At 42.3% G+C, this 15,184-nt stretch overlaps 1 protein-coding gene across 2 annotated transcripts in view; it reads right to left on the bottom strand.

Moving 5' to 3' along the window:
* Positions 1-117: 117 nt before the first annotated feature.
* tanc1b (tetratricopeptide repeat, ankyrin repeat and coiled-coil containing 1b) overlaps positions 118-15,184 on the bottom strand; it is a 116,534-nt gene continuing 101,467 nt past the window's right edge. The window contains exons 18-27 of one of the 2 annotated variants that reach the window (XM_084361917.1): positions 14,500-14,578; positions 7,976-8,109; positions 7,710-7,833; positions 5,901-6,076; positions 5,616-5,748; positions 4,978-5,007; positions 4,763-4,854; positions 4,229-4,375; positions 2,547-2,647; positions 118-2,440 (exon numbers count right to left, since the gene is read on the bottom strand). In XM_084361917.1, the coding sequence (XP_084218043.1) occupies positions 868-2,440; positions 2,547-2,647; positions 4,229-4,375; positions 4,763-4,854; positions 4,978-5,007; positions 5,616-5,748; positions 5,901-6,076; positions 7,710-7,833; positions 7,976-8,109; positions 14,500-14,578 (2,589 nt within the window). In that variant the 3' untranslated portion in view covers positions 118-867. The remainder of the gene's footprint in view (positions 2,441-2,546; positions 2,648-4,228; positions 4,376-4,762; positions 4,855-4,977; positions 5,008-5,615; positions 5,749-5,900; positions 6,077-7,709; positions 7,834-7,975; positions 8,110-14,499; positions 14,579-15,184) is intronic. The other variant, XM_084361918.1, reaches the window with a different exon arrangement.

Below are 15,184 nucleotides of genomic sequence, written 5' to 3'. Positions count from 1 at the left end.
AGTAGCTGTGCAAAAATAACTATATAAAATATATTGCTTTACAATTAACCAAGCCATTGGCGCTGTAAATAAATTAAACTAGACAGCAACAACAAGCAGATACAGAAAGGATTTCAATTCAATGTTAATGGTGATTTATATAATGTACAAACACATTTAACAAATGCCTTTTTTTTAGAACCTTTAACACCATTTGAACAACATTGTGCATAAAACTCAAAATACACAAGTCTGAACTTGTCAATACATTTAACATAGACCTTCACTGAAAAGAAGGAAAAGTACATATTTATAGAATATACACAACAGGAGGATCTATAACATCCTTCGTAAAACACAGGAATGCCCGTCCTTCAGACTTTCTCACACCTTCACTGAGGACACTATCTTCCTTATTTCTCCTCTCTCAGCACCATGGACGTAATGAACTCAGTTTAAACCACATTTCACTCACTCAAACTCTTCTGTAATAACATTACGCTGTAACTGAATATGTTGTTTAAGCACTTGAGCGGCCTAAGTGAGTATAAAGTGCTTACTGTCACCGTTGCTTTGATGAGGACTGTACATGTCCCGATACTTCCTTCAGTGCAATGTCTCCAGCTTGGCTGAACGACGGCGGACATGTTGTTGTGTAACAGAGGCTGACGGCCACAAGCGACAGGTTGGGAGGAGAAAAATCTGGAGCGTTCGGTACACTGCCTGCAGCCTGTACTCGCACAGGAAAACAAACCGCTCGCACCAAGTACTTCTTAAACTTGTATTCTTTCAGGGGTTAAAAAAAAAAATCAAAGCAACTTTGTCTCACTTTAGATTTTTGCTTGTGTGAGTGTGTGCGTTGTGGACTGTACGACAGATAAAACATCTTTACACATTCGACTCTATAAACGATCGCTTTGGTTTCATTGAAGTGACGTGAATGGCAGGATTATCTCGGGCGAGGCCAGGCTGCTTGGGCTTACTGTCCATGAAAGTGTGCGGCAAAGCCAGCGCTGGCTTGGACTCTTTGTAACAGTTGGCGGCTTGGCAGAACTTCTCGGTGAATTCCTTGGCGTGCATGCCGTTTTGTAAGCTACTCATGGCCATAGCACCCTGAGGTGGTGGAGGTTTGTGCTGCTCCTGGTAAGTGCTCACTGTTTTGGCGTACGGCAGCTCACAGTCGACAGGTAGAAGGCCCATCGCCGACATGTTGTGACACACCAGACCGTCAGACGAGTGGTTCAGCCAGTTGCGGCCGCTCTGGTGACTCTGCAAGCCGTGGTGCTGCTGAATCTGCTGCTGAATCTGCTGCTGCTGCTGCTGAAGCTGCTGAAAGCGTGCCGTCTTGTCGGTTATCCCCATGAAGGGTCTGGGTTTGTACTCCGAGCTGGCCTGTTGGCTGTGCTTTGTTTTGTCAGACACCTTGATGCGGACGTCAGGTCCCAGCTTGCCGCTGTCTGATAGGCTGCTGCTGGACGCCAGGCTACTGGTGGAACTGGACACACGCATGCTGCTGCTGCTGCCTCCGCCCTGCGATCCCATCGCACCGCACAACCCTTCCTTTCCTGGGTCACTGTGGTTCTCCTGGGGTCCAGGACCGGAGCAGGCCAACCCGTCCAGGGAGGATGCAGACTGGGCAGACAACCTGTCTTGCCCCAGACCCTTGGAGCTGATGCAGGATGAATAGGAAGCCTGGAGGCTCTCGTTATCACGACTGTGACCCATGGAGATGGAGGCAGCCGCCAGCGACATGCGGTTCCCATACACGGGCTCGTCAGCTGGGGGCGGCAGAGGGCTGATGTCGATGCCTGGGCCGGGCTTCAGCATACTGGACATGTGTCGGCTGGGTAACGGACTGGAGGGAGCATACTGAGATTTGGAGCGGCCCCCCACCGCCTGCATGGAGCTCATATGCTGGTTGGTCTTGACTATCTGGGCCTGCTTGGTGGGCTGCAGCACCAGACCCTGCTGGGCGAGCGCCTCCCGGTGCTCTCGAGGGTACCGGTGTGGTGGAAGCCTGCTGGGGCCTGGGGGCGAGCTGGGGCTCTGACTCTGATGTCCCAAACTGTTGCTGACAGCAGGCTCCGGGGGTAAGACTCTGTTGTAGGGATAACTGTTCTGTGACCAGCAGGGTTCAGTCGTCCTGTTGTGCAGCGAGGCTTCCTCCTCCTCCTCCTCCTCCTCTTCCTCCTCTTCCAGGATGTCTCTTTGGCCATCCATGCTCCTGGCAAAACTGTGCGCTGAGTTGTCTTCCTGTCCTTCATCTTGCTCCTGGTCTGAATCGTGGCCTCCTGACGCCTGGCTGCAGGCAGCTGCAGCTCCAGCGAGGCCCCCTTTAGTCTGGGTACGCTGCATCTGCTTACACTCGTCCTCTACTCGGGCCAGCAGACGACGGATTTCCCGGTTGTTAGGGCACAGCTTGGCCGCTTCGTGCAGGTCAGCCAGGGACGCCGTAAACTGCCTGTAGAGGGCAGAAAGAACGAAGAGAGATTGTGTGACCAGATCCAGATAAATCACCATCAATAACAACAAGACGAGCTGGACGGGAGCAGTGCTGAACAGTTTACCTGCTGCTTCTTTTAGCTCTTGCACGGGCATAGTAGGCCTCATAGGATTTGGGTTTCAGCTCCAGTGCTTTTGTTGCAAACTCCTCAGCCATCCCGAAATCCTACAACAGGAGCAGAATCAATAGATCACAGTCAACCAGTTGATATTCACGCACATGTGGCTGAGTTTCAGTCACAGAACTGAACATTTTAAACACTACAAATATTTTGTCCTTGTTGCTGGCTTTGAGGACGTGACAGTATTTTCACACTAAAACCCACTAACATCTGGATTTTTGGCTTCACTCCAGGGTCAATGACTGACAGTAGTCACGGGTACGTTTTGGCTCCAGCTCCGATCGGTAATGAAGAGGTGGACGCACTCATTTTTGTCCCTTTTCCGACGACATGCCATGATTTTAAAGTAGCATAAAAACAGTTTAACATCCATTTAATCTGCGTTGTTTTAAAAAGAGACTGAAGTAAGAGATATAAAAAGAAAACACTGTCACAGCAGCATCAGTGGCCTCCATGCTGCTTTCTGTTTCCTGTTTACCAGAGGGTTCGTGCATTAAACATGACACACCAGGAATAAATCTGCATATATGTGGTTATTTTGATGTAAAAATTGTATAAGTAATGAAAGAATTTGACCCATGCTTCATCTCTCCATCACAAGTATAAAATACCTGGCAGGTGTTACCGTAGAGATGTAGAAAACCCTGTGGTGCTCATTTCATCTCCTGCTAACTTCCAGCATGTAATCACATCAACAGCCAGCTTGCTACAAAAGTCTTCCTGCTCGGCCGAGACTTGTGTAAACAAACTTTGAAGATGAGCTTCTCTGCAGAAACAATTATCCAGAAATCCAAAGACAGCGTGGCTTAAAAACTACCACTCTCCTCGTGTTTGCTTCATTGTCATTTTAAAAAAAACAAACTTTCCAGTCCATCTCAAACACTCATTAAATCCCTCATTCTGTTAAAACATTGGGTGAAAACTCCGAACAGGAAGAGGCACAACTGCTCGGCACGGTTAAAGCGAGCAGACAGGCTGGCACTTGCAGGAACTGAGATTGTTTCACAGGAAGATTTGAGGAGATTTTGAGTTCCACTGCCCGGCACCGCTTGTAGCGCTCTCCCCACCTCCTCCCGGTTACCATCTGAACACGAACAAGCTCCCCCCGTCCACACATGCTCGAATCATTTAGCATCCCGGAGTCTTCGTCACAGATTTATCTTTTCTTTTTTATTTAAAAATTTCAAAACAATTGGGGTTCTATTGTGAAGCTGCACTGATTAGTTGTTGAAAGAAGTTTATTTTAAAAATCGTTTGTTCAGTTAACTTTCAAGCAAAAAGAGCTGGTTCGAACTTGTTAAATGTAATGATTTCGTTTATGACATGTCATTTATAAATGAGTCTTTGGGTTTTGGACTGCTGGTTGAACAAATTAAGTCATTTGAAGAATTCGTGAGGAGCATTATTCACATTTTTCTGACATTTTATAGACTAAATGATTGTAGTTAGTTGCAGCACCGCATATTCATCATTTAACAATGCCACATGATGTTCATTACACTGACAAATAAGAGTCCGGTGAGTGAAACTCCTTATATAAAGTCATTAAAGGATCATGCTAAAAATACAGCTCTGGCTGAGGAACAAAATAAAAAGGAAAGAAGAGTGTCTCTTAAGAGGCTTACGTTGGTTTTTCTGCGACAGCGGGAGAGATTGAGGTACAGAGAGACCCTCAAGTCTTTAAATGCCTTCAGGTCATCGCCAAAGCCTTCTCTAGGAAACTTCCTCAGGGCGTACTGGTACCTCTGGGCCGCCTCTTTCATCTTTCCTTTCTGGAGGACACATGGAGGGCAAACATGTGGTGAGGAACCAGAAGGGGAAACATGGGAGGGAGGGGGGAGAAGCGGGGAAAGGTATTCACCAGATAGTTCTGCAATAGCTGCTCTCTGGCTTGAGCCCTCCCTCCTCATCAATCACACGTACAACACACAGACACGCTCAAATAACACACACACACACACACACACACACACACACACACACACACACACACACACACACACACACTCTCACAACACCTGATTTGTCCTTTCTGCCACAAAACTCAATCTGTTAAATGTCAGGCATCAATCATGGCTTCTTTGGTAAGCGGTGTGGAAAAACTCTAGCTAGAACAAGACGGGAACTAAATTATATCATTTTCATTCTTGATACATTACCTTGTAAAGTAGGTTTCCCTCCTCCATCAGCTTCTGAAGAAGGATGATCAGGATATCAGGCTTGGAAGTCGCCATGGCCCAAGCAGCGTTCCCTGTGGGTGTAGAGGGGAAACAGAGAAGCCGAGAGAGTGTTAACCTTGTTGTATCCGGCGCCAACAGACGGTCACTGTATTCTCTGGAAATTGGGACAAGGTAAAGTTACCTAAAGATTGTACCTGATCGATCGTAAGGAGACGTTCTGTAGCCTTAGTTTATTGAGGGCAGTTAAGAAAGAGTGAAGAGAGAAGAGGTCATGCGGCAGTGAAAGGAAACGTGACAATATACAATTATGTGTCGCTAAACTTGAAACGGCCTCGTATTTTCAGCATGCAGGCTGTTAACCGAGCTGAAAGAAAATTTAAAGGTTCTTCTCATTACTAATTTTTTTCTCCTGTTACGGCAGAGTGCACCGCAGATAAGCCGCGGACCCAGATAGCTCTATGAATGTCATTTAGGTGATAAGTCACATTCTTAAATTAGCCGAACAGCACATGAGGGAGAAGAGGGACACACACACACACACACACACACACATGCACTGACATGCCAGTAAGAGTGAGCACACACACACACACATGCTGAACAGTGAGTGAAAAAGCAGGAATGGAAACTGTTTTCTTCCACAACATTCCACAAAATTAGTCTGAGTTTATTCTTGGTACCATGAGATGCTGAGCAAGACAGAAGCAAGCTCCACTTCAGTTCTTGTCTTTACTGAGACAGTTTAGAGTATCTGCACACAGAGCTACAGGCATGTATGTACAGATTCCAGCTATACGGTGGGTTTTTTAGTTGAAAAAAGCAGCGTGCTTACCGAGCTTGGCCCCTTTCTTCAGCAGAGTCACCACCACCGACGTGTTCCGGCAGCCTATGGCCCGGTCCAGAGGCCTCATCCCACTGTAGTCCACATGCTCTATCACTGCTCCTCTCTCCACCAAGTACTGGACCTACGTGAGATCACCAACGGTTATAAACTCACAAGCAGTGTGTTGACGGTCAAGTGCTAACGCACAACAGTATGTGTTCAATAATGGCACAGGGATGCTTTAGATTAAGGCTGAATGAAGGGTGTCAGTGTGCGTTTGTGTCTTCTGCTTACAATCTCTGCATCGCCGTAGAAGGCGGCGAGGTCCAGCGGAGTTCGTCCGTTCTTGTCCGTGTGGTCGATGACCGCACCTTTCTCCACCAAAAACTGCACTACGTTCTTATGTCCTTTTAAACATGCCCAGCTCAGGGGCGTCAGTCCCTCCTTGTCCAACGAAGTCAAAGACGCACCTTCGAGACGGACAACAGTCGTCAAACACTTCATATAAACACACAAACAGCGGGGCTGTCAAAAGGTTATTTGATTAATCATTCAAAGAAAAATACTTGAGTTCGAACCATTCGATTATCTATTGTATATGGAGCCCTGATGAAAACCTAGTGGTTGACACATGTTGGCTTAATGATCGGACGGTTAATAATTTAGCCACGTTAATTATCTCTTTCCTCGTTTGAAACATTTTCTTATATTTGGAGTTTGGACTCTTTCTTCATATATTCTTGTGATGTACCGTTTAAGATATACTGTAGTTTGAAAATGAGTACGGCTGCTTATCTACCGTTTAGTGTTATTCAAAGGATAATATTTCAAGTTAATATCAAGTTCGAGTCTGTCAGGACATAATATTTTCTTATATCATATAACCAGACATCGTAAAGTTCTGAAGTTTTCTGAGAGTTACTCTTCTGTAAAAATCGACCAGTCATCTTTTTCTTTTTCCATCTGTTTTTGTGCATTATGCCTATAAGAAAGCAAACCAATACAATAAGAGGCGTAACTACATTAATAGGTTTATTTATTCAACGTGAACATGTCCTACCAGATATACACTTTACATAATAGACGAATAAATACTGTCCTACATGGTGAAACTTCACTTAAAGACTGCAGATCTTTCTCTTTCCGTACGAGAGCTAGAACTGAGAACGTGCCGTCTCTCAGTGAGATTAAATGATACATTATTCCATAGTGTAATTATTATAGAGGTTATCTTTTAGGTTGCGAGCTAGCTGAAGCTTCATAGCTTGCATGCAACTTTATTTTGAGGTTATACAATTTTGTCATCTACTGTCCAAAAACCGTATTTCCAAACAGGACTTTTATTTGATTTCTCGGAGGGCAAATCGCTCCAGGGTAGTGAACTCTCTGACATCATCACCGCTGTTGGTGTTCAATTATTCACTCTTTTGGCTTGACCTAAACTTGCTTTTTAGACGATAAAAATGATGTTGTGCGACTCCTAAACTTCTTGTTTTTTTCACTATGTGTTTTTTCTTTTTTACAATTTGATATTAGACTGAATCCCCATGACATTTACAGTCACTTTCTGGTGGTTGATTTGCATTGTGGAGATATTTGAAATTGAAAACATTGTTCTTGTCATTTTCAGCAGAGACTGTAACATTTAAAGATAAATTGTTAAACACTGTGGTCCGACCCATCTGATGTTTCTGCTGTTTTTACTTCATGTACTGTGTTTCTTTGCTAGCGTCTTTAATAAAGACCCAACGACAACTCAGATTAACTGCTAGTCTGGTGTAAACTCACGCTCCAATTTTGTTTAGCCTGAGGCCCAACAGGTTAATTAGGTCTCTAATCTAGTCGAAGTGTTGTTATTAATGAGATATGACAGCATCAAACATGCATTTAAGATTAATCAGATGTACACACTTTGAAATAACATCAAGAAAAAAGACAATTTAATTTCAGTAAGCTAGTTTGTCATGCAGCGGTTTTCTCCTGGACGTTATTGTAAATAAACATTGTGACACACACTGCCAATCTAAGAAATCCATCTGATGAGTTCTGGATGCTCTAATTTCTCGGTGAATGACATTAATGGTGGATGTCGTCGTAGCTCACCTTTAGAAAGCAGAAACTCGACGGTGCTCAGGTGACCCTCACAGGCAGCCACCATGAGTAGGGTCCTGCCCTGCTTGTCGCTGATGTTAATGTCGGCACCGTGCTGCAAGAGCAGCTCTGCAATCTAGGAAACCGACAAAAACAGACGTCAAATATCCAGGTGTACAAAGACAATGAGAACATGAAACCTGTCATAGTTGTGTAGAGGAAGAAGATGTTGAGATGTTTTTGCAGTTTGGACAGAAGAGCCTCTCAGCATGTCTCACCTGCCAGTGTCCCTGTCTGACTGCGCAGAATAGAGGAGACACCCCCCGCCGGTTGACCTGCTGCACCACCGCCCCCTGCTCCAACAGGAAGTCGCATACCTCCATCTTCCCCCGACCTGCCGCTGCTGTCAAGGCTAAAGAGAGGAGAGAGGAGGACACACGCAGATGTTAGGAGTGATGTAGGCCTTTATTTAGACTTGTACAGAGGAACAGGTTATGGTAAGACAAAGAGGACACTGTACAGCCAGAAGGTTAGTTAACATAATAAAACAGTGTACAGTACAAAGTAATACTGTTCATGAGCAATGTCTTGGGTCTTTAGTAACTCTTGAGTATGTGTGAAACGAAGTGCCTGGATAGAAACAGTGTTTGCAATCCCAAAATCCCTCCTATGAGTAGAGAAATGCAGGCTAATGTTCGGTGCTAATTGAGTTTAAAAACAGACAATTATGTTATGCTTATTAAACTCATTAAATTCCCGCCTCAAGCTCCCCCGGCCTTGCACAGAGAGACGAGAATTCAGTCAATTTATGCATCAGCAGACAAACATTAGACAACAAAGTCAAACAATTCTGTTTAACGCCCATTCTTGTTTATTGTTTCTATCTTTCAGACCACAATTAATTGGAATTAACTGCTTCTAATTCATTTTTAACAAAAAGGAAAACAACCAGTATTAATTGGCGCTGTGAAGAAAACAGTGACGGATTCTTGAAATGTCCGATGCCGCCAGTTCAACACCGGATGCTGCTGCACGGCAGCAGATGGACCGGTCTTAAATGAGTGCTGGTTGTCAAAACAGAATGGGATCCACCGAAAGAACCAGAGCAGCTCTGCTCTCGAATTCACCTCTGAGAGACTCGCGTTGCTGCTGAGCCTCCGTATCTGACTGACATCATCCATCTGGTTTAACAGCCATCAGAGCCAAACAACCCCACCCTCCATCTGCTCAAAATATGGATATCCTCACACACAGCAGAGTAAAGAACAATGACTACGAGCAGCTAAACTTAGGCTCTGTTTGTGCTCGAGGGAGAGACATTAGCAGCACCTGGGATGATCTCAGAGTACATTAAGCATGGTGTCAACAGCTGTACAGTGTGTTGATATTTGAAAGTGATGCCTGTTTGTACAGAACTGGTTTTATTACTGGTTTTATAACTCATTTTATGCTTCAACATGAGTTTCCATAGTCAAATTCAAGCATTTGAAGTGTATTTCAAGTTTTTCCAGCAACTTACTTCCGCATATTCACGTACATATTAGAGCTGCAACGATTAATCGATTACTCCTCTATGACAGTGAACTGAATATCTTTGGGTTGTGGACAAAACAAGACATTTGAGGACATCATCCTGGGCTTTGGGAAACACCAGTTGACATTTTTCACCATTTTCTGACATTTTTAGACCAAACAACTATCTTAGTTTATCAAGAAAATAATAGTGAGATTATTAAAGGAAGGAAGAGGAAGTTCACCCAAAAATGAAAAATCATAACTTTCTATAGAAGGGTGAACATTTTTAATGAAAACACAAAAAGAGAAGTAGACTCTGCATTATAAATCTGATTAGTCAACATAAAACAACTTATTATGAAAGTTATTCACTTCCAACTTTACACCACATTAAAATTCCAGTGTTTTCAAGGATTTCCAGCACCTGTATGTCTTACTGTACTTCTTCATGCTAAGTGAATTTACTCAATTATTTACAGTAATCTCACAAAGACTTTTCTGAACACATGTCAGAAGTTCATTTTTCTAACGTCATCTTTTGTTGTTTTCAGTTTGACTTCCTGCTTCAGTATTATGAATAAAGTCTTATTTTATCTTATCTTTTGTTTTGTAAGCGATTCATCAGCCTCGTCTCATCTCTGCTCTAGCCCACCTACAAAGCTGCCTTGACAGTGTTTTGAGGAGGAGACACTAAATCACTGTCTGATAAAAACAGATGCACAATGTAAACACACAAAAATGTCCTTATTCACCAGCACGTCACCACCAGGCTGAAGAAACCTGAGACACCAGCAACAACGAAGTGGTTTTGACCTGGCATTTTAACCACAACCTTTTTAACAACAACAACAAAGGCTTTAATAATAATTCCTCCCTATAGTTTGGGACTTTTCAATTTGTCCTTGCTAATGTTATCATTGCTTAAGCTAATGCATTTTTTGTCAGGGTAAACTTAATTCAGATGCTCAATTAAGTATGACTCAATCATTGACAAAATGGCAATTGCAAAAGGTTGCAGGCAATTTATAAAAAGGCATCACAGAGAGGTTGATTGTTTTTGTAAAATGGTACGTTTGCTTTGCCCGGGGACGCAGCAGATGCTCAATTACATAAGAAATGTCGTTACACTGAGCACACAGGCAGTACTTAAATTCTATTACCTGGAATTTCTGTTTTGTTTTATTTTTTTAACTGCTCCATGTTGAAGAGAGAAATGAGCAGTATCTGTTGCAGCTCATAAAGGGACATTTAAAATGTTTTTTTGGCGGGGAGAATATATTTACGCACAAGCATGTTAGTTTGGATGAAGAATCTTTCCGACAAAACGCTGATAGAAAAGAAGCCCACAGAGGAAGATCTTCACATCAGAAAACCCTTAGCACAGTGTTGGTTTCAGCGCACAAAGTAAAAATGCAGGTGTTTGTCACTTGATGCGAGAATAAAGAGCATCTTTTCCCCAGGCACCTGAGCAAAGCCACAAATAGCTGCCTGGGCGAGCTCATGCTGGGCTCTTATTATACAGTACGAACACTTGCGCTCTTTGTACATATGAAAGAAAAATAGCTGAGCCTTGTACCGAGGAAGAAAAGACTTAAAGTGAATTTCATACTGAGTATTCTCAGAATTTGTTTCCTGTATTGATCCATTCTAGTTATTAAAAGCAGTGGGCAGCTATTCTCCAGTGCAGTCCCAGAGCCTCAAGTCTTGTGTTGTTGAGCAAAACTAAATCCTAAATAAAATAAATATGTCATGATTTAAAAGGATTACTGAATAATAAAAAGAGCAACTGAGGAGAATAATATACTCACTAAAATCAACTAAATATATCATAAAATAATGTAGGATTTACAAGAGATTACACTCCTGCAACACAAGAATCCGTTGGTCTTCGCCTTCAGCCAACCCTGCTGCTGTTTGCTCACAACACTGAGAATGACTCTGTGCAGTTAAATTACCTTTCTTTGCATAACGAGGGAGAGTTTTGCATCCTAAGAGGGGATTTTGAAAGATGGAGCTTGCACAGATGCACAATCCAATCTGCCTCTATTTAAACACAGGAGACAGTGGGCCTATTTGCATAGAGATGTAATATTCCACTGCATTTTAGAGGTGAAATAAATGTTCACAGAGACAGGTTGTTATCAGAGAATTGTTTCAGATGAATGGGCAATTTTTAAGGGGATGTTTCAGGAGCTTTGTCAGTTTTGGTTTCTCTGCAGTAGCTGCTACTCGGTTGGATATTAAATCTGAGTGATGAATAGTATAAAAGGCGAAACTGAGATTTAATATACCTCTCAGTGCTAATCATCTCTGTTGTTTGAGTCATTTTTACTGTCTGTAAACTCTCTCTACCTGCAACACACCACTAAATATTCATTTTATGTCTGCAGAAAAGGGCTCCTTTTTTACAAGAGCTTTTTACTAACCACTTTTCCCTGAATGCAGATGAGCCTGGCCCACGTGGGTGCAAAATCACTTGAATGCGCAGTCATGTCAAGGGTTTGTTCAGGTCAGTGGAGCCACAGCTCAGCAAATTACAACCTGTGACCTAATATTTCATTACTTTAGAGGGGCATGTTCAAAAGGGTGCCGTTTGTGATTTAACATCCACTTTGTAAAGGAGCTGAGAGGTAAATACTGCAGCAGCTACAGGTGGCTCAGATGTTTATGGAAGCGAGGCTACATATCATGTTTGGTGATACAGTCGAAAGCTTTGGACAAATGTTTTCAACAACGAGAAGGCAGGTGTTTGGATTGTACCGGACTCACGTCATACCAGTGGAGACAGAACAGCGGTTCTATAAAGGAATATTTCAGAGGGACGACTCTTTGTCCCAGGACTGTAATAAGGTCTGAAGTCCTCCAGTCGTTTAGAAGGCCACAAGCACCAGTTAACCGCACTGTGGACAGCCTCTCCACTAATAGGCTGACCTACATTCCTGTAGCACCAAACCGTTGGTGCTAAATCCTACTGGCTTATAGCGTAGACAGACTATTATTAAAATTCTCTTTTTTTTCTCAATCTATTCTGGTATAAAACACATCAAACGCTGTTGTCAAATAAGAAGGGTGAGATTTGAACATTTATAGCTCTTGGAGCAAGAAAAGACTCACGCTGAAGATGAGAGGCAACATTTCAAACGTGTCCAACATCTCAAAACACGCAGCTCTAACAATGCCCCTGTCTGAAACTTACATAATGTGTCAAAAATAGTTTTAGTACTTTAACTAGAAACCAGAACACCAAGCACATGTTCACGCAAATATATTCTGTATAAGCACGTCACCTCTGCAACGGCCAAAAAATAAAATCTAAGTTTCTGGACCTTGCAGAAGGTGTAATATCTGTTCAAAATATCGCTCTCCAATAACCAGTTTCACAACTGACAGCCACGGCCTGCAGGGCATTAAAAGAATATTCCAGTATTTTTAAAACTGGACCCTATATTTACATGTTTTGGTGTTTGAATGACTCATACTTAAAAGTACAAAAGTTTTGAAATCAGTCAAGTAGATCGCCTCAGCTGACAGCCATGACATGACTGTCAAAGTAAAATCCACTAGAAGTATAGATGGATCTTTCTGTTAAATAATACGAATAAGTCTCACTCAAGGAGAAGTCTTGCTCTGAAATCTTGCGAGAGGTGAACTGTTGCAGGAAAACCATGGAAAAGAGTTGGATAGAAGAATTTGGAGTTTGATTAGAGCGGGAGTGGCCAAACTTTATCCCTTGGAGGGCCGTGGACCAAACGCAAACAGCTTTTGTATTAAATTGTATTAAGATGCAAAATAGTACTTGGAGACCAAGTTTCCTTCCTGCAAGAGTCACTGCCAGCCGTGCTCAAGTGATGAAAAATAATTAATCATGAGGGATCCTTCCTTTTTAAAGAACCTTTATATCTCACAAAAAATGTAATAGCATGAACATTATTAGAATTAAAAAAAATGTTTTTTAATATTTTTCTCTCAACAAATCTGGAGGGCCATACTGAACTTCATGGCAGGATGACTTTGGGCAGCCGTGACTTAGTGGAACTGCCAGCAAGAATTTAATTGCAAAGTCATGGCTGACTTTTGAACAAACTTGACTTTCTACATGAGGCAACAACTCTGACAACTCACTTTGTGAGATTTCAGAGCGAGACTTCTCCTTGAACAAGACGTGTGTATGTGAAACTGTAACTAAGAGGATCAGATTATTCAACAAGAAGTTATCTCTCTGTTTGAATCGTGTCTGTAACGTTGTCAAATTCTTAAAATAACAACCTCAGTGGCAAAATCTTTTTGTTATTCTGACAGGAGTTGGATTACGGACTACTACGGATTGCTAAGGATTACTTTGCAGCCATGTCATGGTAGCCAGATGAGTTGATCTAGCATAAGCATAATCGAGAGATTACAGTTAATGTTGATTGTTGATTTTTCCGGCCTCAGCTGGACAATAAAGTTTTGAGTAACATTGCAAGTTGCTCTCATGTTTTGAATTGTGGGCGGACACTGGGCTGACGTTACTCATGTGAGGAGATATGTCGGAGGGAAAGTAGCTATGTGCAGTAATATAGAAAATTGAGATCATGATTCATCAAGAAGCATCTAGAGTCCTTTTGCATTCCAGTCATTGAATCGTAATTGAATCATTTACACACCAAAACATGTAAATATATGGCCCAGATTTAAAAAGACTGGAAATCCCATTTAACAACAGCCATTGTTCACAGCATCTACTCTTTATTAGCATGCTCATTTTCACCCTTTCTTTAACCAGGCAGAAGCACATACTAAGCAGTTGTCTCAAAAACTTTCTCAGAAAAAAAATGGTTGAATTAATATCAACAGCAAGTGAAAGTCTAAAGTTACAAGGTTATAATCTTTAGGTTATTCTCCTGCAACCCAAATATGACAAGCTATGTATACAACAGATGGTGGAGTAGCTTCAAAATGTTCAAACTGTTGCCAGTATCTTAACACAGAGCACCAAGGGGATACTGTATGTTGGAAAATCACTGTTCAAAGGAAATGCTGTGTTGACCAAACTCTAAGTAGAAACCCACATGACCCACTATAAGTAATGCTTTTACCAGAGTACAGCACACAAAAACAAGGAAACAGCCCTACAAACTGCACACACATTTGGGATGAGCAGCCTCTGCATCAAACAGAGAGCAGAAGAGAGACACAAGACCTTACACTGCAGCACGCAATTATGGCAGTGAGGTCCAGAATGCTAAAACAGCAAGCGATAATACCAGGGAGCCACGTAATGCTAAAAGATGGATGAAAAACATACCTGTCTCTCCCCACAGAGTGTCGTGGCTATCAATTTGCACAGCATGCTCATTATTCAATGCCAGCAAGCCCCTCACAACCTGCCAAAAAAACGAAACTTAGATTAATGGCATACTGTTTCAGCATAAGACATCAAGTAAACCTTCAAGAGGTTTATAACATGCTAATTTTGTAGCAGAATAACAACAAAAATATGGGATATTGCTGCCTGAGCAAATAGAGAGGGAACCACAGGTATGAGGTTATGTGAGTCCAATCTGATTAATACTTAACAGGATATCCTTCTACATGCTGGCTGACAGCTTAGCTTGGCCAAGTTCCTTTATGTTAAGCCTGGCCTTGAGATTCCAACTAATGAGGAAGCCAAAATAAACCTTGAGCCTGCATCGCACCCGGGCAGCTGAAGGCACCGTGATCGATCTGTGAATCCTGATTTCAGACATACAAGGCCGAATAACACTTTAAGTCATCATCACTGCAAACAAGATGTGCTCAAATGTCATCTACTGTTCCTTCTGTGACAGGTTGTTTGGTTTCACAATAACTATAAAAATTAATTTTCCTCAAGCTCATTTTTGGAATGTATTTTGAGCAATGCCTTCAAATACATCTCTTTTGGTGGGAATTTATATCCTCAGGTAGATTCAGTGTTTTTATTCGGTGAGGGTTGATTGTGTGAAAAGTAA

This window comes from Pagrus pagrus, assembly GCF_965226575.1.
Source record: "Pagrus pagrus genome assembly, chromosome: 9".
In the NCBI taxonomy this organism is placed as follows: Eukaryota; Metazoa; Chordata; class Actinopteri; order Spariformes; family Sparidae; genus Pagrus; species Pagrus pagrus.
Note: the sequence above shows the minus strand (reverse complement) of the source record. Positions and strands in the feature narration are given on the sequence as shown.